Source organism: Rhopilema esculentum, chromosome 1 (genome assembly GCF_057945365.1).
Source record: "Rhopilema esculentum isolate cy_ngs chromosome 1, ASM5794536v1, whole genome shotgun sequence".
Classification (NCBI taxonomy): domain Eukaryota; kingdom Metazoa; phylum Cnidaria; class Scyphozoa; order Rhizostomeae; family Rhizostomatidae; genus Rhopilema; species Rhopilema esculentum.
The window spans coordinates 902,713-925,588 of record NC_142815.1 but is presented as its reverse complement, the minus strand read 5'-3'; the positions used below and the strand labels follow the sequence as shown (position 1 = coordinate 925,588).

General features: G+C 38.5%; 1 protein-coding gene across 2 annotated transcripts; it reads right to left on the bottom strand.

The window, feature by feature from the left end:
- Positions 1-306: 306 nt before the first annotated feature.
- LOC135690304 (uncharacterized) lies at positions 307-15,023 on the bottom strand. Of its 2 annotated transcripts, XR_016144632.1 has the most exons (4): positions 14,381-15,023; positions 4,742-5,017; positions 572-3,736; positions 307-512 (listed from the first exon to the last, which is right to left on the bottom strand). XR_016144632.1 is itself a non-coding variant. In XM_065207823.2 (3 exons), exons 1-3 carry the CDS (start codon positions 14,847-14,849, stop codon positions 2,475-2,477), a joined length of 2,007 nt encoding a protein of 668 aa, XP_065063895.2. In that variant the 5' UTR covers positions 14,850-15,023; the 3' UTR covers positions 307-2,474. The 2 variants fall into 2 exon arrangements, 1 of the variants encoding a protein (XP_065063895.2); XM_065207823.2 differs by having other exon boundaries at positions 307-3,736.
- Between the last annotated feature and the right edge of the window lie 7,853 nt (positions 15,024-22,876).

The following is a 22,876-nucleotide window of genomic DNA, read 5'->3' as shown; positions in this document are numbered from 1 at the left end:
GTTTTGAAGTTTGCTAACGGATTACTGTTATTTTGGCTCTGTTCATAAAGTTATGAATAGAGACGAAAAGGCAGAGGTTTGATGGGGAAAGAGCTAATACACAAATGGACATATCTTAGCCAATTCCAAACACATTTCACTGATTTTGCATATTATGGGATCAAAATTCAAAAATTTTTTATATTTTAGTACTTTTATTATTTCGTCATCGCTATAGAACTCTATTTCGAAATTTGTTTCGCCGTCAAATATCTCTAAATGGTTCGAGCAACAAACAAAGAAATACGAAACAAACAAACAAAGAAGAACCCAATGGTAAGCGAATTCCAAAAACAACTATATAATCTGATTAATTTAATAGACATTAGGGATCACGTTGTCTATGCATAATAACAATCATCACTCGAAAGATTTTGGCTTTAAAAATTCACACAAACGACAACATATTTAAAATCAGTATAGTGTTCTTAAGTGATGACATCACAAAATCTGCATATTCAATTTTGGCTACCCTGGGTACCAGACTCACTATATATATTTTATACAGTGAGTCTGGCACCCAGGGTAGAACCAGGCCAGAATGATAGCAATTTATAAAAAAATTTCACTGGTCATATCCCGCCCAACCTTTGACCTATAAAACTTGTTCTGCATATGTATTTTATAGTTTTATAGTCAAAGAATGGATTTTTTATGACGTCAAATCTGGAAGTTAGGGCTCGACAAAAATATAGGTTGGTAGTTTCTGCAGGCAATGTATCGTAAAAATTTGATTCGAAGAAAAGATTGACTAGGTCTTTAGCTGAAGTTTATTTGCTGTATTGAAGCACCAGCGGCACGGGAAATTCACTGGGTAATTTTATAAAAATTTGTGACATAGTTACGGGGGTGGAATAATGCTTTTAAAACGCCAGAAAGGTATTTGTCGCAACAGCACTAGAAATTGCAAGCAAGCTTGGACGCACGTTGATTCTGCTTTCAAATGATCAAAAACTATTTTACGATAAATTTGCTTTAAGATGCGGGCTTTTCCTTTGATTTGAGTGAGAGATCTAACACGTTCTTATGTTGTTCTACAAAATATAGTTCACGGGGGGGGGGGGGGGGGTTTATGTACATTGTAATAGTTGAAAATAATAGGTTTAGGTTGGGGTGGGTGGGGTTGTTGGGTGGAAATGTTTTATGGTAAGAAAACGAAATATATTGTTTGGAAAAAGAAATTTTTGAAAATTATGAGGTAATGCTCCATGGAATCTTGCACCTATACTGAGCTTCCAAACAGTGGTGTAGTGCTATTTTAATAGCAGGGGGGGGGGGGGGGGGCTCTTGCACAAAATGTTGCAAAAACAATAGCAAAAGTTAAAGTTTGCCAATTTTCGGCATTAGCAAGGAGGACTCAGCCCCTTTGAGCCCCCTAGCTCCAAAAAACCTTGCTTCCAGGGGTCCTTTTTGGCCGACAGGGGTTCATTTTTTAGATGATATGACCATTGGTCCCAAAATATAAATATTAAGTTAAAGCCATTATTTTCAAGCATTCATGTTTGATTCTAAATGACTTGACAAAAACTACATGGTTTTATAAAACCACAAAAATATGGACGATAAAGTGGATTTACTTGCATGTACTGTTTATGTAATTATTGCATGCACTGTGTATAGAATCTTGGATTCGATTTCCTAATGCTAATTAACTAATAACTGAATGAACTTTGAAGCAAAATAGACGGTTGATGACTAAAAGGAACTAAGATCAGGTATCTAAAACTATAACCAACAAAGAAGACTTTTTATTAACACGTAAATAACTAACGCAGGGCCTAAGAGAGGTTTTGGAGGCTCTTGGGCAAAACGAAAAGACGAGGTCCCCTGCGAGCGGAATGACCACGTCCTCCAGATTAGCTTAACAAATATGCGGAAAGGGAAACTATAATATGACAGAATCACTGATACTTCTGATTGTTTCTTAGAGCAAGATAGGTCGGGAAGAGGTCGGTCGTCATTTTGCTAGAAACTAGCCAACTTTAAAAAACTGCATTGCCCTTCGCAAACAGGGCCTCTTCGCATAATGCGTTAAATTTAAAAAGATAATTTCATAATTTCGTCATAATCTAATAATTATGTTATAATTTCAAAATTATGCTGTAATTTCATCATTATGCGGAAATTTCATAATTATGCTATAATTTCATATCGTGTTTCATTTTGATAATTATGTTATAATTTTATATTATGCTTAAATTTCATAATTATGTTATAATTTCATAATTATGCAAAAATTTCATAATTATGCTTTAGTTTCATTGATCTATCCTAAGAAAGCAGCATAAGTAGAAAATTCACTTTTGAAATAAAGTTCTAGGGAATTTATTGGGTGTTGGCTTTCGTGAAAACACAACCTGGCACTGGCGGAAAAGATCGACTTTTGTAAGCACTGCAAACTTACGTGAATACTCATTGAGCAATGCATTTTTTCTTTAGTTCGATTTGCAATAACAATACTCGCGCAAATGTGGATACGCTCTTGCAATGCATTCTGGTTGATTTTCGTACGCATTCAGTCTGCTAATGTCAGCATCGACAGTGACGTCACTTCCATAAGTTTCGACATTGACTTCGAACTCTCCTCCGCTGGGCTGCACAGCAAAAACCAATTCGTATTTTATCTTCTTTTCGCCTTTTAAATTCTTGAAAAGTAACTTGCAACTATCGCATCGCGAGTTCCCCCTCGACTTTACAAAACTCTCCATTTTCCAATTGTGAATTACTTTCCCCGCCCTCAAAATCTTTCCCAATTGTAACTCCGCACACTTTTCCTTAACCTCCCTTATCTTCTGCAGTTTCTCGTTTATAAACCCAACAGCAATATTTGCCATGTTTTTCACTTGGGCATCGTCAACAGGCACTTCAACGTAACCTAAACAAGGGCACCAGTGATCCGCCACCCCAGCGTCCTTGCAGTTACGCGTGTCTTGGTTTATTGGAGTAAACAAACTCTGGCCTATTCCTTCACGTTTATAGTTTGGGTATGCCAGGATGTGCTTAAGGGTGCCGTATATATCAAAATGAGAAGTCATTCCTTCTGAATTGGCAACAATGGCCTTATACAGCTCGCTGTGCTTCTTCTTAAACCATCTTGGTAACGTGATTGACAGGTGAGGCAGCCTCTCTTCCAGTTTACCTTCAATCGAGGACCTGAATGATGATATACGTGGTCCGTGGTCACCAAACAAAACAAAGATAGTGTTTTCGAAATGGCCTTTCGCCTTGAAACTTGCCAAAAAGCTGGCTAAATCGTCATCCATCCTCTGCACGTTGTTGATGCTGTTGTGCGGTAATAGGGCAATCAAGTTCAGACTGAATTTCTTTAAATTCGCGTAATTATCGTGAAAATTCTGCAAATATGAAAGAACATGCTGGTGAAAAGGCCAACTTCCATAGCACGGCCTTTTTTTCACTTTCATTTTGTCGCCTATTGTGTAAAAAGGCCGCGCGTAATGGTCCGTTGGCGGATCTTTGAATCCGTGCAAGCGGTAATTGAAAGTAGCGTATAGGCTTGAGTCCTCTTGAAACATCGTCGCATACCCTTTCTTTTTGAACTCTTTGAATATAAACGGCCATCTGTCGACGGACTTTGAGCCTGAGAAGCTTCGCCTTGCCTCGGGTAACTGTTGTTCGTTCAAACCTGTAAACATAGCGCAGAGCTGAGCGGTTGTTCCATCGCCAACAATTGTATGGCCTAAAAAAGAACATTAAAGCTTAATGCAATTCCTGCCCTAGGGGCTCGAGGTGGTAATAGGAAAGATGTGCACAATCACATGATATATCACGTGTTAGCTATTAATCAATGTCAGATCACATGATAACGTATATATGAATGTTTATAGTCAATTAGAGAGTGAGTTTTTAGTACAAATAAAAAGCACACAAAATGTATTGAGCGCGTTGTCGTTGCCTCTCGCTCTTGACGACGTACTGCCTCTTACATCTGATGGAGAACCCGTTCTCGATGTCTCACGAAGAGACACTGGGTTTAATACAGGGATTGGCTGAAGTTGTGAAGGGCCAGAATGACGTGAATTAATGAAAATGGAATTAATCAAAAGTAACAGAAAAGTGCCGAAAAATAGTAACGCATTTTCAACGATTGCAAAAAATTAATGAATTAAAACTAATTTGATTTTTAGATGATCACAAAAAATTTCCCTGGGTCTCGTTTTTCGATTTTGTCCTACAAATCTCTCGGCGGCCATGTCCAGACAATTTCTTGATATTCTACCCTACCACAATTCATCATATAGAATTTTTCAATTGGATGTGTATCACACGGAAGTGCGCTTTTTATTAATGTGCCCTTGAGACCAGTCAATTGTAATAATCAGAGAGATTTAGATGAAATACTGATTGCAGTGGTCAATTCAGGACGACATTTCTCAAAGCTTTGAAAAATGATGCTTATTCCAGAAGTTAGCCATTTTTCAAAGCCGTCTGTATGTTTGAAAAGAAAACTACTTAAGGCAAATTACTTTACTTTTTATAGGAGCAAAACATTGAAGAAAAGCCACTTAAGGCATTTTAAATGGCAAATGACAGTTTTATCTTCCAGATACAAAAATCACCCAATCTACTATTGGCCAATCGTTGAATGCCTGAATGGTACTGATTGGCTAAATATGGACTGACAGGTGACTTAAAGCACGTGAGTATCTGTTGATTGGCTCATACTGACTATATAGATAGATACCTTTGAAGAAAATGGTGTTGTCTTGTTGTTTCAGAAACCCAAGAGATTTGGGCATGACTCTTTGAAAAGTCGCAGCTGACACGCTGTCAAGCATGAGAAATGCGACATTCAAATCCAGGTCATCAGGCTCGTTTGATACAGGCGAAGCCTGAGATATGACGTCATCTTTTGGGATAGTGATACAATGGTATTCGTCCTCAGTGCCTCCATCTTTGGTTCTTAATGTTAACTTCACGAAATCTTCTTTCGGTTGAATACGAATTTCACCATTTGGGCCTAAAAAGAGATCCAGTTTCTTTAACAAATACGTTATTTAGAGAACTTGTGAAATTCGAATTGAATTTTGCGACTATTTTATGCAAAGATAATTTACCACTGATAGAAAATAAAACAAGACAATAATTTTCACGCTAAGTTGTAAAAGGCTGTGAGATTAATCTCAGAAATCTTAACCTAAACATTTGTTGGGTGGTCATTCTTTGTGTTCATTACAAATTTGAATCTATTTCTATCTAGGGTTTGAAGGTAGATTGAGGATAATAGGAAAGCGCGCTTATCGAAAAAGGTCCTGGTCCTTCCTCTCGATGTGACCACACCTCGTGGTTCTTACGCCTGGAATTGCAGAGAGCTGGCGACACCGCTTTCTCTTGGTGAAACCTTAGCTATGTCAGCGAACGAGATTAGGAAAACCACTGATGCCTCAAACAGTCGGCTGTAAACAGGTTTCGGGCCAGCAATTAGGCTGCCAGAGGCAATACATGTGGGAGGTAGTGTAAAAAGAAAAAATGGCTTTGAAAAAATCAAACATTTAGTAAACTAAAGCTTTTCGTCTGACACTCTTCAGAGTTTAAAACGTCAGAACATAGATCGAAAACTCTACGCTAGGAAATATATATACCAAGTCGTGGATCGAAATAGGCCAATCAGAAACACGAGCACATGACTGTATAGGTTGACCAATCTGGCCGCTTGCCTATTGAGAATGTTACCAATGGAGTCCTAAGGTGAAAACGAACTCCTTTTGTCTACACAAGGAAAAGAAGAACGACGAGCCTTAGAAACTCGACAGTCTCTTTAAGGCTCGGGTCATAGACCCTTTCAGCCAATCTTTATTTATTTGAGTTGCAGATTTCTTTCTCTCAAATACACTTTAGGCCAATGTTTATGATTATCCTTGTGCCCCCAAACTCTCCAACTTTCGTCCTAACCAACAACAAGGCTGGAAATTTAGCAGTCCGTAGTTCTTACTCCAGAAGAGTAGAGATTGACTAGTAGGAGTTAAGGGATAAGGATGAGAATTAGCAATGATTAAAGTTGAATCCCTGTTAAACATGATTATCCAGCGCTTTGATGGAATCTCCAATTCAATTCAGTAGAGAGGTACCAGAAAAACTCCCTCGTAACTTTAAATAGACAGGGCATATGCTCTAACAATCTAACAAACACGCTATCCTTTGTTTTCTCAACTAATCCCGTTAAAATAAGGTCTAAACTTGAAAATTCGATATTTGTACCGTTTCAGAAAATCCTCTGTTGTTACGTCATCGGTGACATCATTTCTGGCATGATGTCAGTGTTTGAATGGTCATACAAACTCTGACATCAGTACAATCCTGTTATGACATACTTTAAGGGACCAGCGTATCAAGTACGTTATATCCGAAGTACGTTGTAACGTGGGTAATTAAAAATTGATTAAAACCAAGCACACCTTTTGCCGGGACCAAGCACACCAGTACTTTATATCCGAAGTACGTTGTAACGAGGGTAAGTAAAAATTGATTAAAACCAAGCACATCTTTTGCCGGGACCAAGCACACCAGTACTTTATATCCGAAGTACGTTGTAACGAGGGTAAGTAAAAATTGATTAAAACCAAGCACATCTTTTGCCGGGACCAAGCACACCAGTACTTTATATCCGAAGTACGTTGTAACGAGGGTAAGTAAAAATTTACTAAAACCAAGCACGCCTTTTGCCGGGACCAAGCACACCAGTACTTTATATCCGAAGTACGTTGTAACAAGGGTAAGTAAAAATTGATTAAAACCAAGCACATCTTTTGCCGGGACCAAGCACACCAGTACGTTATATCCGAAGTACGTTGTAACAAGGGTAAGTAAAAATTGATTAAAACCAAGCACATCTTTTGCCGGGACCAAGCACACCAGTACTTTATATCCGAAGTACGTTGTAACGAGGGTAAGTAAAAATTGATTAAAACCAAGCACATCTTTTGCCGGGACCAAGCACACCAGTACTTTATATCCGAAGTACGTTGTAACGAGGGTAAGTAAAAATTTACTAAAACCAAGCACGCCTTTTGCCGGGACCAAGCACACCAGTACTTTATATCCGAAAGTACGTAATAACCGAGTACGCTATAACGGGATTCTACTGACTCGATGGTTATTCGTCAATTCGATTCATATACATACTCACTATTCGCTTAAGTCAGCATTTTTGCAATCACTCGACCTTTAAAGTGTCCAGGGTTTAAATTGAAATAACTTGGTCGCTTTTCGAGAAATGACGATGAAATTTGCATGAAATACCTCAAAGAGCTCTTTCGATCGGTATGAACATATTCAGAATTTGCTAATGTCAGTATTTTTGTTATCGCGTGACCTCCAAAAATAGTTCTTGAGACAGTTGCTCTCTCAAAATATTCACGAATTGAAAGTCAGTCAGTAGGAAGGAAACAAATCATTTCATTAGGAGGATCTTTTCACAATGCTTTCTAAAGATGGTCGAAGCACTAATGGGGGCTCTGGGATTTAATTTATACAGAACATATATGTAAAAATCAAAAATTTGTCTTTTGATACTTCCGTAGCACAGTGGTCAAAACGTTAGCACGTAGAGCGTGATATATCATAGAGTTGAAGAAAGTGAAACTACATGGTTTATCTCTACAAGCCTGTTTCGTGAGTAACTCAATCTTCAGGAGATGTTCAACAATAAATGTAAAAATCATACATATGTCTGAGAAAATAGATACTATATAAAATTCTGCCATCCTCTAGCGATTTGGCCTCCCCCCAGCCCCCCCCCCCACCAGCAGCTTGCTTCTTGCTATGACCTTGCTGTAAGTATACCATATAGCAGATATATAGCAGTTATAGGAAAAAATGTAATATTTTAAAGTTATTGCAGACATATCATTTCAAACTGCCATTATTCTAGCCCCCTGACCACCTTACCAAATAACCTTAAAAAGCTCCAGTTTAACTTTACCAACAAAATAAAATAAATTTGAAGCAATTTTTCGTTAGCAAAGTTCTTCTTGTGTTATTTTCATGGCCTGGTTGAGGCCTAGCAATATTTATCGTTCTCTTTGCATGTTGAGTTGAATCCAAGGTGATCGTGGTTTACAGACAAGTAGCCCGCACCTAATACATATTTAATGAACTCAAAAACCAGCTGCTTTATGAGAGATTTAATTGAACACCAGTTGCATTTCTGCTGGTCCAACCTCGTGAGACAATAAAATTTTCTTCTCCAAAGGACCTGACTTAGGTTACAGTAAACTTTTTCTAGATCGTGAGACAAAAAACAATCCATTTTTCATTGTTTTCACGTTCTAGTAGCCGAACTTTCAAGGCACACAATGTAACCATGTTTCAAGCTAACAGAAATTTTGTAAATGGAAAATATCGGAGGTTTTTTATAATTTATTTATCACAACGTTTAGTTGAGGCCTGAAAATCGCTTGACCGTTTAAGCCGACAATCGTTGCTTTGCGGTTGTGGTCGCCGGGCACATCCATGAATCCCATGTACGGCCGTGTTTATTTAAACGGGCTTATTGATCTTAAAGCTTCAAATGACTTAACTATTGTTTACGAATGTACCTCGTCGGTGCGATCAGTAAAATCCCGTTTTCTCCGGACTTACAATTCTTATTCATGCAGGTACGAACAAACTGTTTTGCACCCAAGGAGCCAATCGAATGGCTCAAAAATTTGCACACGGCCAGGTCAGATGTCGGGTAAGCAAAGCTATTCTCAAAATTTTTAAACTTGCTCTGGTCCGTCTTTTATAGCCAAATACATACGTGGGAGTGTAGAAAAGGGGCCTATTACAGGTTTGCCGCTTCACGGTCTGAACCCCGTTTTCCCGCGCGGCCTCCGGATTTTAATTTTTTTTCTGCGGATTGCGGCGTCACGAAAAGGTTCGTCTTGCGTCTTTCGCACCAAATTCACGACGGTTTACGGATTCTATGATGGGGTTGCGGCTTAAAGCCGAAATAACGGCAAGGCTCTTGGCTTTTAAGGTTACGGTAAACGTTTTTGAAACAATATTTGGTTTTCTCTCCCTAAAAGCCAAACCATTAACGGAATCATTCGATGCACAAGAATGTGGCGATTCCAACCTTATCAAAAAAATTGGCAAATATTGTAAAATGATTCTTTCCAGGCAATTATATTGCTTAAATGAATGTACCACCTTCAAAAGTTATTTTGTACCCTTGCGAAGTTGGACGTGTTCAACTTTTTCAGTCAAAAACTGAAGGTCATTAATGCATCAGTTTTTATCAGTTTTTGCTAAATATAAGATCAGGTTTTGACTGAAAACTGAAAACTGAAAACTGAAATCGATTGACATTAACTCGATTGTTTTCATTATTTGTTTCAACTCTTTCAAAGTCTGCACCTCTTTCATCATCCTCATTTTCTAGTTGTTCTTCATCAGATTTGAAAACCGGTTTAACAGTAGAATCTATCTTCTTTGTTTCCACTGTTTGATGTTGATTGCGACCTCCAAACTCATTTTCAACAAACATTACATCTCTAGATTCATAAAGTTTCTTTGTTCTTAGATCAAATAGACGATACGCTTTTCTGTAAAGACTGTACCAAATAAAGATGCACTTTCTAGTTGTTGAATCAAATTTCTTTGTGAGCTCTTCTGGAATGTGCATGTAAGCATCACATCCAAATACTTTCAAATGTGCAACATCAGGTTGTCTTCCATAAAAACTTTCATATGGAGTCATGTCCTTCACTGCTTCAGTGGGACTACGATTCCTCAAAATGGCTGCTGTTGCAACTGCTTCTCCCCGAAAATTATTTGGTAATTTAGCAGAATGCAGCATTGTTCTTGCGGTCTCTTGAATGGTTCTGTTCATTCTCTCTTCGACTCCATTCTGTTTTTGTGTTTTCTTGGAATACTTCTCTGCTTTGCAATACCTCCAATTGACAAGGAATCATTAAAGACTCATTGCTAACAATGAACCATTGCGCTACGTAGGCATCCCATAATGCATTTTTAGACTGTCTAAAATCAATTTTGGTTAATCCGTAGAAAATTACTGTCATTGTTTGGACTGTCGCCACGCTCGCAAAGGACCATTGTTAGCAATGAGTCTTTAAATTCATTTGAACTATACTCCCCACCATTATCTGATCGTTGATTTTTGATTCTCTGTCCAGTGGCATTTGTTGCCATGGTTTCAAAACTCTTTGAACTTTGAAGAACTTGATCTTCGTTTCTTATGAAGCATATTGCAGTTAACCTTGACTAATCATCGATAAAGGTGACAAAATATCAATGTCAACACAGACTGGTTGTTTGCATTGGTCCACACACTTCATGTGTGCTGGCTCGTTTCCATTTAAACGCATCAGACCGAGTCAGCCTGTCAAGCGGGCTTAAAACACGTACTGGAGGATGCGCCAGTGTGTGGTTTCACACCAAACTTCTTTGTAGGCTTTTTGTAGGCTTCTTTTCTAACATCAAACTTCTTTTCAGCCCGTTTAAGGATACAAGCTTGTCGTTTCCACTTTTCCTGCAGAGGTGGCGCCAGAAATCTTCCGACAGAGGGGAATGAGCTTCCGACAAGGGGGCTAAAATGACTAAAATATGCAATTTTTGTATGTTACTTTGTCAAATTTGCTCCGACAATGACCCCACGGAGCGGCTATAGCCCCCCCTAGCCCTTTCTCGGCGCCACCACTGTTTTCCTGTACAAACTATATAGTCTGGGCTCTTAGCACAGTATTTGACTTGAATTGTGCAAATTGTGATACCAGCATGAAAATGGTTACACTGGGGTATTTCACACGCTGATGATGATGCCGAACAGACCCAAGCCAAAAAATGCCCCCAAATGCTATTTTTAGACTGGGGTACTTGGCCCCAGTCCTCGAAATGGGCCAATCTCCATATGTCATTACTGATTTATGAAAAAGTGGGAAAGTAAAGATTTAGGTGCATTATCATATATTAGAATATATTAAGAGAAAAGGGAATGAAAAATTGCCCCTTTATGCTATTTTTAGAACATGAAATTGGTACCCATGTCTCTATTTAAGCATTCTTCTCTAAATAATTACTCTCTTTTATATGAATATGAAATGTAGCTTTCTCCATTCTTTCAACAAACTGAAAAGTAACACGAAAAGATGTAATTGACAATCTTACCTCTTGATGCTATTTTTAGAATGGGGTACTGGAACCCAGTTCTCGAATTTGGGTTTAACCTTCATAGTCTAGGCTCTAAGCACAGTATTTGACATGAATTGTGCAAACTGTGGTACCAGCATGAAAATGAGTACACTGGGGCAATTTGACACGTTGATAATGATGCTGAACAGACATAAGCTGAAAAGTGCCCCCAAGTGCTATTTTTAGACTGGGGTACTTGACCCCAGTCCTCAATTTTGGATTTCAACCATACGTAGTTAACTAAAGTTTCAAATTAGCATGAATGTATAGGTTTAAACACAATTCACCTAGGCATTTAATTGCCAGTCAACTAAATGCCTGTTGTTTAATCCAATTAAGATGCCTTTCATCGATGATGCATTTTGCGTCATTGTCCCTTTGAAAAAACCAGACCCTATGACCCAAGGACCCCTATTACCCCTAGGACCATTAACTACGAAGAACCAAAAAGGACTCTTGACTACTACACGATTTGTGGCTCCCCCAGAGCCATGCTTTTTAATGCTATCATGTTGACAGCTTTGGAAGCATTCCGACTTTGGCTCAAACATTTAACATTGTCATTTAACAATCGTCGGTCTCCTGTCTTTTTATGGGTTTCAGGAGGTGAATTTCGCACTTAATTCGCTACGGGTTGTTTCAAAAGTCCCTTTTGATTTCCACCAGACTGCGAAATAATATTGTGATTTCCCCAAAACTAGACATTTTTAGGCGCCTATTGCGGAATATTTCGCAGCGGTGAAATTAGACCTATTTTCGAAGTCAAAAATCAAAACTGCGCCCCTCCCCCCCTCGATATCTTCACCAGCGATTTGGCTGCGAAATTCGCCTCGTGGCAATTAACCCGTGCAGTGTGTGCTGTATGGGCGGGGAAGTTAAAGAAATGTGGAACTTCGGGGAACTTTTTAATGGAAGACTTCTTTCTGATTTTGGATTGTGCAAACGCCTCTTAATATTTTGACTATTTTTTTTGCCTTGATTTCTAGTGCTCTGCAGCTGCACCCTGCTGTGCCAACATTGTCCATTTATTTCATTCTCCCTTCCTTCTAAAGGCCCCCTAAACCCTGGTCTGATAAACTCCGTTATCGCATGCAGAGTACCTTTTTGAAGGCTAGATGAGATGTTTTTGCTTCTCTTGTCTGGTCAGTTACTTAAAGTGATTTTCGATGCTTGCGTCGATGGTGTTTTTTGTCATTAGTCCGTTAGGATTGGTGTGTGCGTCATGAGTTAAAAGGCATGGCTCTGGGAGAGCCGCAAATCATGTAGTAGGTAAGGGTCCTTTTTTGTTCTTCGTAGTTAATGGTCCTAGGGGTCAAAGGGGTCCTAGGGTCATAGGGTCTGGTTTTTCCAGTATGCCTTACTCGTAGCGTTTTGGCTGTGAAATATATGTTGCCTTTCTTTTATCCGTTCTCGGGCAAAATTATTCGAAAAACGCCTTCTCCGCAGACACATTTGACTAACATCAAGGCTGCTCGAAGGCTGCAATGTGCAGAAGCAGTAATCGCTTTTCTGATTGTAAAGGAAGGGGAAAATGCATAAGAATAGGTATCGACAAGGAGCTATTGGAAACTGTCCTTCAAATGCTCTTGTCAATACACTGAACAATAGCAATCAACGAGGATGAGAAAATACAAAAAGAACTTCCGGGCATTTTATTGCCCAAAAGTTGAACATGTTCAATTTTTAAAACGGAAACACCAGAATGTTGATAATTTGAAAATGTATGGCAATAATCAGGTAACCTCTGCGAATACACTAGGCATTTTATTGCGAGTCAACTATGGCTGCGTTAACACTGTTTATGCTGGCTCGCTCCATGCTTGTCCGCTATTCAAAACTTGTGCAACTGCAACGGCATTGTTCATAAGAATTCTTTTGTTTAAAATGCGTTCATGTTTGTCGGAGACCGCCAGATTTGAAATGCAAGAACTAGGGAAAATGGGGCGTACAATCATTCGTTAACCAGGCCCGTCGGAACCGGGGGGCTGGGGGGCTGGAGCCCCACCCCCAATAATTGTCAAACTGTAATATGTTTCCTTTATAATAGTGTACTGATGAGAAGGAAAACAATGGGCAGCCACCCCAATATGAATTTCGTTCCGACGGCACTGTTAACAGAAAACAGATGATAAAATAAGGTCCAAAGAGGCATAATTCACTGGATCTAGCAACCAATTTTGTCAAATAGCCCCAAAAGCAGATTGTTCATCGATTGCAGTGAGTGACTCCTTGCCTGCACGAGCTTGTAACTAACCTGGCAGCTAACTAACAAGCTAAATCGCATTAACTAGCGCCTTTATATTTGCCAATTTGAACACTACAATAGATTCTATATAAATCATCTGATAGCGACTGGAGGTGCTTTCAAAGGACTGAGCAGTGTCAACGCGATTTTAACAAAATAAAGGGTACCCATTCAAAGGCATTGAGTCATGGTAAATACTGGTTCTCCCTGGGGGGTTTGTCTGTTTCCATATGACAAGTTTGTTTTCATGTGATCAGGCATTCTTTGTCGAAAGCGAAAGGCATTTGAAAAGCCTTTGTGGCATTGGAAAGGTACAAATGGGGGAAGAAGTTTTGAAATCTTGTGTAGCGAGCAAGAGAAAAGAGAGGGAAAGAAGGAGTTATCATAATGACGCCGAAATGTTTGCAACTTGGGTTTACGCTCCCTATTTACCATGACTCGATGCCTTTAAACATATCTAAACTCTGTAAGCTTTGTTGATAATCAACTAAAGCAAAATAACTTCAAACAACCGAAACTATTTCTAAAATAATTCCTTCGATCGTACGCCTAATTCAAAACCTTCTGCTGAGAGGGAATAGTGTTGCTAGAGGGATTAAGAAAACAATAAGATATTAATAATAGTTATTAAAAATAACAAGTTAAATATTAATTACCAAATAAAATGTTTAGGGCTGAGTCTGGAGAGGTATTTGGTACAATAACATAATAAAAACAGAAACATGATGATAATTAGTAGTTATATAAACAATTAAAACTGCAAATACTTTATTTAGTTAATTCAAGTCGATAAAAAGAGAAATAAGTGCGTCCAGTCTCAACATTGCTTGTGGCAAACAACGCTCAATTCTAATCATTACTAGTTTGTTTATATTCTTTAGCTGTGAAGTAATTTAATCAAAAGAGTGAAGTAATTTAATCAAAAGGAAACTGTGAAATACTTACCACGGCTGTTCAAGTCAATATCAATGCGATCAGAGTAAACTGTGTTGAAATCGTCGCCTACAGGCCTTCGAATATATGTCATTTGTAATTTAGATATATCCTTTCCATCGATTAAAATTTCTGTTCCTTTGATAAATCCTCGGCGTTTTCCAGGACATGTAAGTTTTGGTAATTTCTCCACATATTTCATCGCACTTTCTCTAAACGGATCCAGTTTTGGTAAGATACACTTTGAATCAATGAATTCCGTCGTTTCGTGGCCCTCCTCTAACGACGCGTCGAAGTCATACAAAAAATAATCAGTCCATCTTGCGTGATCAATTGTAAAATAAATAATAAATAAAGTCAAGAAAATGATAATTCTTGTACGAGTTATCCGGGCAAGAAGATGTCTGGCCTTCGCCATAACACAGGTTGCTCTAACTGTTTTGCCGAACGGCCTGCGATCAGATGACTGCTGTTTGAGCATGTGGCCAAGGTTGGCGACTGGTTCTCGGTCCGCAAATTACAGTGAGACATTTGACCAGTTCAGCGGATCAGAGACCATTGACTTCCGAGAATTTACTGTGCCGGATGAATTTTACCCGCATAAAACTTGTTCGGATTGATTTGCGTTCACACTGTGCCGCACAAATTTTGTCCACTTCACCCTCCCGTTTACACTGTGCCGGATGAATTTTACCCGCATAAAACTTGTTCGGATTGATTTGCGTTCACACTGTGCCGCACAAATTTTGTCCACTTCACCCTCCCGTTTACACTGTGCCGGATGAATTTTACCCACATAAAACTTGTTCGGATTGATTTGCGTTCACACTGTGCCGCACAAATTTTGTCCACTTCACCCTCCCGTTTACACTGTGCCGGATGAATTTTACCCGCATAAAACTTGTTCGGATTGATTTGCGTTCACACTGTGCCGCACAAATTTTGTCCACTTCACCCTCCCGTTTACACTGTGCCGGATGAATTTTACCCGCATAAAACTTGTTCGGATTGATTTGCGTTCACACTGTGCCGCACAAATTTTGTCCACTTCACCCTCCCGTTTACACTGTGCCGGATGAATTTTACCCGCATAAAACTTGTTCGGATTGATTTGCGTTCACACTGTGCCGCACAAATTTTGTCCACTTTGCCCTCCCGTTTACACTGTGCCGGATAACTGCAGTCACGTGATCGTTCACGGAACGTCCAAAACAAGGTCATCTCTGGGCAACAAAATAACAACTAAATTCCCGCCAACATAAAAAGACTTTTAATTTTCTCTTCAGAATCATCTGCTTCTTTTTTCAGACATGGTCCGAAGATATTTTCAAAACAAATTAGGCAAATTAGTTTTAATATCTTTTTCTCTGAAACAAAATGACGCTGAAATAGCGAAGAAAGTGGGGAAAGCTGACAAGGGTGCCAATTTTACGTGGACTGACGAAGATGCTACACTTTAAAGACGAGTATTTATCGACAACAAGGCAGCCATGATGGCGAAAGGTCTTGACTGGGAGACAGTAAAAACTTAATAGGAAGAAATAGCCAATCGCTTTCGAGCAAGATATGATGTTGATTAAATTTATCCGGATAAAACCGTTTACACTGTACCACATAGCTATCTGAACTAATTTCATCCACTTTCATGGGTGAACTAATTTTGTTCGGATAGCCGCTCTCAAATTCGTGGGTCTAGTGTAAACGCGACGCCTATCTGAACTAATTTTGATGCGGATAAAACGTATCCGGCACAGTGTAAACGAGGACTAAAATGCAAGAAGGGGTACCAGGTGTTTTGGCGCGATTGTGTGATCAGGGTATTATCGATGCGAGAATTCGGGAAACAATTTTTTGTCTTGCGTGAATTCGCGCGTGACCTGTGAATAAGCATTACTCATCGATGGAAACCAGACAAATTTCCCCAGCATATTTAGAGATTCCTTTTCCGACAGCTCTGCCAACAAGAAGCTACATGCAGGATATTGTCATGGCCGAAGATCTTTATTATGTAGAAAAGATTTTGTTAAAAATTCAAGAAATTTCTCGCATTAGATGGCTATTGAATATCACCTTATATACACTCTTTTTTTATAAGAACCAGTAAATTTAAGTTCAGACTGACTGTTCTTAATTTTTTCGAAAATCTGAGGCTAGATTTGCTTAATTTGTTCTTAAATTAAAAGGGTGTAAGCAGTGCTATTGCTAGCTTTTTCGCTCTAGGGAGGTGTTCAGGCCTCATTTCCCAACAATTTAATATTCACCAAAAAAGCACCCAGACATCGCTAAAAATTCTCGATTTTGAGATAAAACGTTGTTCGAAATTGCATTTCACAGAAGCTCAGTTTATGTTTGTTATTAATTTGTTCTTAACTTTTGACCAGTTTTGAGGCTCGTGTTCTTATAAAATTGTTTTTATAAAAAAGGGGGTATAGTACCTATATTGCCCCTAACCTGTAGCATTATTTTGTCTTTCGGGTCTTGTGATTTTCAATAGACATATTTAATATTCTACATTTGCGCGTGAACAAATCATGTCACAAAGAAGCAGGTTGAAAGCTGCAGGAGTTTTAAACAGCATTTGTAAGCCTTGTGGTGAGGCTGTACGCGCCACAAACGGCTAGGAAGTAACAGGTATTCACCACAAACGTCCGTTACGTGTCCACACTGTAACGATTCCAAACTGTTCCTTTTAGCCATTCCGTTTACACTGTACCGGTACGACCTAAATTCAGGCCCTATTCACACGACACCGGATTCATTTTATATCGGATTCACACGACACCGGATTCATTTTGTATCGGATTCACTCCTGTTCACACGGTGTAGCCTTCGTGCAGGCTCGGAAATTCCAATCTCATCGAAATTCTAGAAAATGATGGTTGATCTGTTCTCAAACGGATCCAGCAACAATTTTTAGCTTCTCAACCAGGGGCGTCGCGACGGGGTGGGGGGTTTTGAGGTGTCATGCTCTCCCCTAGTAGTATCTCAATTGGAAATTTCAGGTAAAATCCGCTCGGTCGAAGAAACGATTTAGGTATTTGAGAGACCTTCATGTCATAAAATCAATAAAGGATCAAGCAAAGTTAGTTGCTCCGTTGGTTGATATTCCGATTATATGAATGAAGGTAAACAAACTAATGATTTGAAGATTTGAAGATTTCTTGTTGGCACTAAATCTGAAAATCCAGGTCCTCTTTAGGTAAAATTGTGTCTTGAACCCATTACCCAAAAATTTCTCGGTAGAAGCGTCAACTGCAATTCACTATGAGCTCCAGATTTTTTAAACATTCATAAGGCATGCTAAGCTGGAGAGAGGGATCTAAATTGACAACCAGTGCTGCTTGTTACCCAGCTTTAGAAGTAACTGACAACATGCTATTTTTCAAGACCGCGGCGAAATTGTACTAGGTATTTTTATTTGCTGTTCAACTTGTTTACAAAAAAATAATTTTCGATAGGATTAGGAGGATTGCTTTAGTGATATGTGCTTAAACGAGTAAAATTTCCTGCTTCCTCGGGTAGTGGCTATCTCCTTTACCCGTTCTGAAATAGAGATTTGAGAAAACTATTAGGAAAGTCGACTATTATCGTTTAAAAATGAATGGTTGCTAATTATATACAGAGTTACATTGACAAAATGTATTGCTGAAGTTTGTGGCAGTAAATAAAGAATTTCAGGCAATACTTTTTCATCAGATAAATTTGTAGTCCACATCCCCTAACGAGGCTTGCCTCGCTACGGCCCTGCTGACTCAATGCATTATTTTCTTAACACGTTTGTACAAAGATGTGATTTAGTTACTTTTTCTTCCTTGGTTTACAGAAACTGCTATGAAATATCTAGGCCTAATTCTAGAAAAAGCCGAAAATAGGTCACAATTCAATGCTTGGATATCAATAACATAATTTATATATAGTAACCAATTTTCAATTTGATATAATTTTTGATATTTTTAGACTACACCCTTTTTTTATAAAAAAACGAGTTCTGGGAAATCAGAGAAAATTAAGATATTCCACGACTCAAAGCAGAAAAAACAAGCAAACTGGACTTGTGACAGAAACCCAGAACTCGAAATTTTTGAAAAATTGAGATTGGCTGGTTGGCAATGTATTTTATGCAAAGAGGATTAAAATATATTTAATTCATCTAAGTACAGCATAGGAACAGAATCAAATCTCTTATCAGAAAAGCCAAATGCATCTGATTAAAAACAACAGAAGGACTGACGAGCGTGCGTTCTGCAGCTGCGAAAACCGTCACTAATAGGAATATGCATAAAGTATTATCAAACTGGAATACTCAACGTTGAACTTGGTTTCTTATAAAATAATGGTGTATTGTGCTACTCTCTTTTTATAAGAACGATTTTATCAGAGCATGAGCCTCAAAATTGGTCAAATATTAAGAACAAATTAAGAACAAGCTGAGGCTGAGCTCACTCACTTTGTTGGAAAATGAGGCCAGGGGCGGATCCAGAGCAAATTCGAAGGAGGGGCAGTTGGTGATGGGGGCGCCGAAAAATATTTACGAGTGTACGCTGCATACAACCGTTTCAGACCCTAACTACTGACAGAAGGCTCTTTATTCACTTTGCAAGGAATTTTTCACAATAATTGTTGTATACTGCAAGGTTATCCTTGAAGCAAACTAACCTACAAGTCGCTTTCACCTGATTTGTATTTTCTAAAGAGGCGCACAATTTCCAAAAAGGGGCGCCAAACTTGCTTCAACTCGTTGAGGGAGGGGCAACTGCCCATAGTTGCCCCCCTCACATCCACCACTGGGCACAAGCTTTAAAGGTAAAGTGTCCATGTAACGTTTTATGTTAGTCGGGTTCTTCTTGGGATGGTGAAGATACGATGGGCCTAAGCCCCGAATAAGTAGAACACGAGAGAGACTCTATTCTGATGTTGTCTTTATTCGTTCAACAGCAAGACTAACTCTAAAGTGAACATTGACGGAAGGTAATTAAGAGAACAATACGAACGTCACAATACATGTTGACAGACAAACACATTGCCATTAGAAAGACGTTAACTGACACAACAGGACTCAACAGCACATGTGACTATAACATGCAACTGAGATATTACGAAACATATCACACACTAAAGCCAACAATAGAAAAGGACTGCGTATACCCAACTTGTCAAGCCACCCACCAAAATAACAGTTTGCGATTGGTTAGTACTCTTGCGATGCAAAACTGCTCACATGAAAAGCTAACTTCTCAGTAGGATAGATAAACAGAACGATCCGTACTGGCTGGGACGATGAAACGAAAAATCACATGTTTCTAAAAGCCCCCACAAAGGCTTCCGGCCTATTGACATTGCTATTATGAATTTGGTGCAACATAATGAGGTGTTCGATGAAAGTTGACACCCACTGATGTGTTGAGCATCGAGAAATCCATTCAAACATCTAGAACTGTTTTATCAACAAATATATTTGATATCGGCATAAATAACAAATAAATATCGGCAAATCATTGCCATATTAGGTTCTAAACGCACGACAGGAAAATTCAAGAATTATATATTTAAAATGGTCTATATTATTAGATAATAGACTCAAAAAGTTCTTTCTAATTTATATGAAGATAAAAATTGCAAGCACATACTTTTTCAATTCATAAAAACACGACAGGCCACTGCTATATTCTCCCCGTAACTGCGTAAACTAAAAAAGTCTTATTTTTTACAATTCTGTTACAATTCAAAAACTGCAAAATTTTTTTACAATTCAAAAGCTCCAAAATTGCTATGTGTTGCTGATTTATATCGTCCCTAACTACCTGCATCAGAAAGGGCACTGAAATAGTTGTGAGCCACGAGAAACTCAGTCCTTCAAAAAAGCAATTTTCCATACTGAACCCTACTGCAGCTCGCTTTTGGCCACTTTATTAAATAGCGGAAGTAAACAAATTTGACTCACTCAGCAGTACCACAGAATATTCAAGAAGCTGTTTGAAGAAGAAAGGTTTGTACTTGAAGAAAAAACAACCAACACAATGGGCCTTGGCCTCCCCCACTTTTTTACAAAACAATAGAGTTTTTCTCAAAATCTTTTGTTACGGGTGTTAAATTTTCCCTTGGCCCCCCCCACTTTTCAACCTTTGTCGGAGCCCATGCATACAAGTAAACATAAGTACAAATTAACAATAAATCTCAGAAAACAGCAAACAGCTAATACAAAGATAAACAGATGAAAAAATGATTATATGCTAGAAAGTTTACGTTACCAGGATATGCACGTAGAGGACTTCCCAAAAGATTCCCGTGATTCAAAAGCCAGCGATATAAAATTAGCTATTGATATCAAGAATCCGTATCTTCTTGACTCATCAATCAAATAAACTTATCACAAAGGTCAAGGGATGATATTCTGGGAAATTTTTAATAAATCATAGATAACATAGAATTCCTAGCAGTCTCGTAAAGGGAACAAACTAATAAAAAATGAATTTGATCCTCCACAGCAGTTTTATTAAAAGATTGACAATACGGACATTTTCTATCAATCCTAGGAATAGGATTCTTCCCGTATCTACCTGTTTCAATCCTGAGGTTGTGAGCACTGAGACGTAGTTTTGCAAAGTTGGATCTTTCTTTTTGCTAGGTACAGTGTGACCAGATCTCAATTTTGGAATTATGCCAAATTTGTCAAAATATAATGCTAGATTTGCAAAAATTATGCTAAATTTCAAATCGAGGCACCTCTGCTTGAAAAAGAGGCTAGAGGATGCTCAGAATATCAAAAGTGACCAAAGTTTCCATTTGGCTTTTTTGACCCCAATCTAAAACACAGTGTACTTAAAATTGTCATCTTTTCTACACAAAAAAACAATTTAGATCAATGGTTTTGACATCCAAATTTCTCATCCCCTTGGCCGTCATAAATTGATTTGGCCGAAGAAGCAAAAGTTGGCAGAATTCTGGCAGCATGTTGCAAAAAATCACAAAAAATGCAAAGGAAAATAGATTTTTTTCATAGATTATATTCAAATTAGTTTTAGAATGATTTCAAAATTGCAAATAAAGAAACATGAAACAACGTAAAAGATAACAGACAATGTAAGATAAAAGTAAATGAAAGCTTTGTAACCTACAAAGCAAATTTTGATTACACTATCACTCCCCGCAATTGTCAAAAATTTACCTTTTTTGTGTACTGAATTTAGCTAGCTGAATTTGGCTGCCAACCATAAAATATTTGGCTGCCAACCGTTCCAAACAACTGGCTAAACATTGAAAGTGGAAAGTCACACATTCTTGTGTTTCCATTTGGTGGTGACAGACAACAGATCAATGGAAACAACGATTTTTTAAAAACTATCAAAGTTATGCCAGAGTTATTCTAGATTCTAAATTATGCTAGATTTTATGCTAAATGACGATTTTTGGTCAATATTATGCTGATAGCATTATAATATGCTAGATCTGGTCACACTGGTTAGAATCATCACGTTAGAAGTTCATCACAGCAAAAATGGCCAATACGACAAGCGAAGCCCCGTATGCCGGGTAAAATATTAGCTATGACTGATTTACTTGTGTTTGGCGTTGTTTGTTCTCGGCGCCTTGCGATGTTTCCTATTTAATGCATTTCACTGCAAGGCCTAATTTATTTGCAATGAGAGGCACAGCCTGAAATATCAGAGACTTTCCAAAGCCAGTTGGCAATATGGCGAAGGTGTCTCCTCTCTACAAATAAGGCTTTCAATGCTGTTCTTTGTTAAGTTCCACAACATGCGGAAAATATTCTTCGAGTACAGTTTTAACAACATCTTCAAACTCAATCTTTACGGTCGCTAGCATTTATTTATGTTATGTTTGTTCAATGTTTTACACCAGAGCTACGTTTATTGTTTCGCTGTGACCTTTGAAAGTACAGAAATCTGTACACTCTCTCCTGATTGGTTAATATCAGCACACCAGAACGAGAATGGGGCGCACTAGGGTAGACGTTGCTGTTCTAACTAGAGATCGTGTTTTGTTTTGGGGAATTTATTAACTTTGTAGGAATCCCTTCAAGTTTCTTTTATACATGGAAATTGTGGGGCTCACTTTGATCTTTCTTGTAATCTCATTCCATATTTTGGCCCCAGAGTGAAAGAAACTTCCCTTTGAGAATTCCAAATTTTGCCTTGGGATACCGTTAAGAAACCAATCCCACAGCCCTTCATTAACAACGTTCCCCGGTTTTTTATATCGAGTTATGCCCCACCTTCAGGAACCCCTACTTTACCCTAAACACTCGCTAACTGTACTGCAGCGCTTAATTTTTTGAGTTGGCGTCAATATATCACTGTTGTTAACTCTGTCCCATTCCATCTTGTTAGACCAAGCTTTTACTATTTCGTACAGAGTTGTTCGGTCTCTTGAATATCTCTTAATTAATTAGTGACGGGAGTCTCTTCTCTAACTTCATTTTCATCCGGTCTCATCGCTTTAAATTCTTCAGATATCAAGTCGAGGAATCCGGTCGCTAAAGCTCTCGAG

Coding starts and splice junctions, on each gene's coding strand:
- LOC135690304 (XM_065207823.2), bottom strand. CDS start 14,849: ATGCTCAAACAGCAGTCATCTGATCGCAGGCCGTTCGGCAAAACAGTT. Junction 5,018..14,380: donor TATTGACTTGAACAGCCGTG/GTAAGTATTTCA, acceptor ATCTCTTTTTAG/GCCCAAATGGTGAAATTCGT. Junction 3,737..4,741: donor CAACACCATTTTCTTCAAAG/GTATCTATCTAT, acceptor GTTCTTTTTTAG/GCCATACAATTGTTGGCGAT.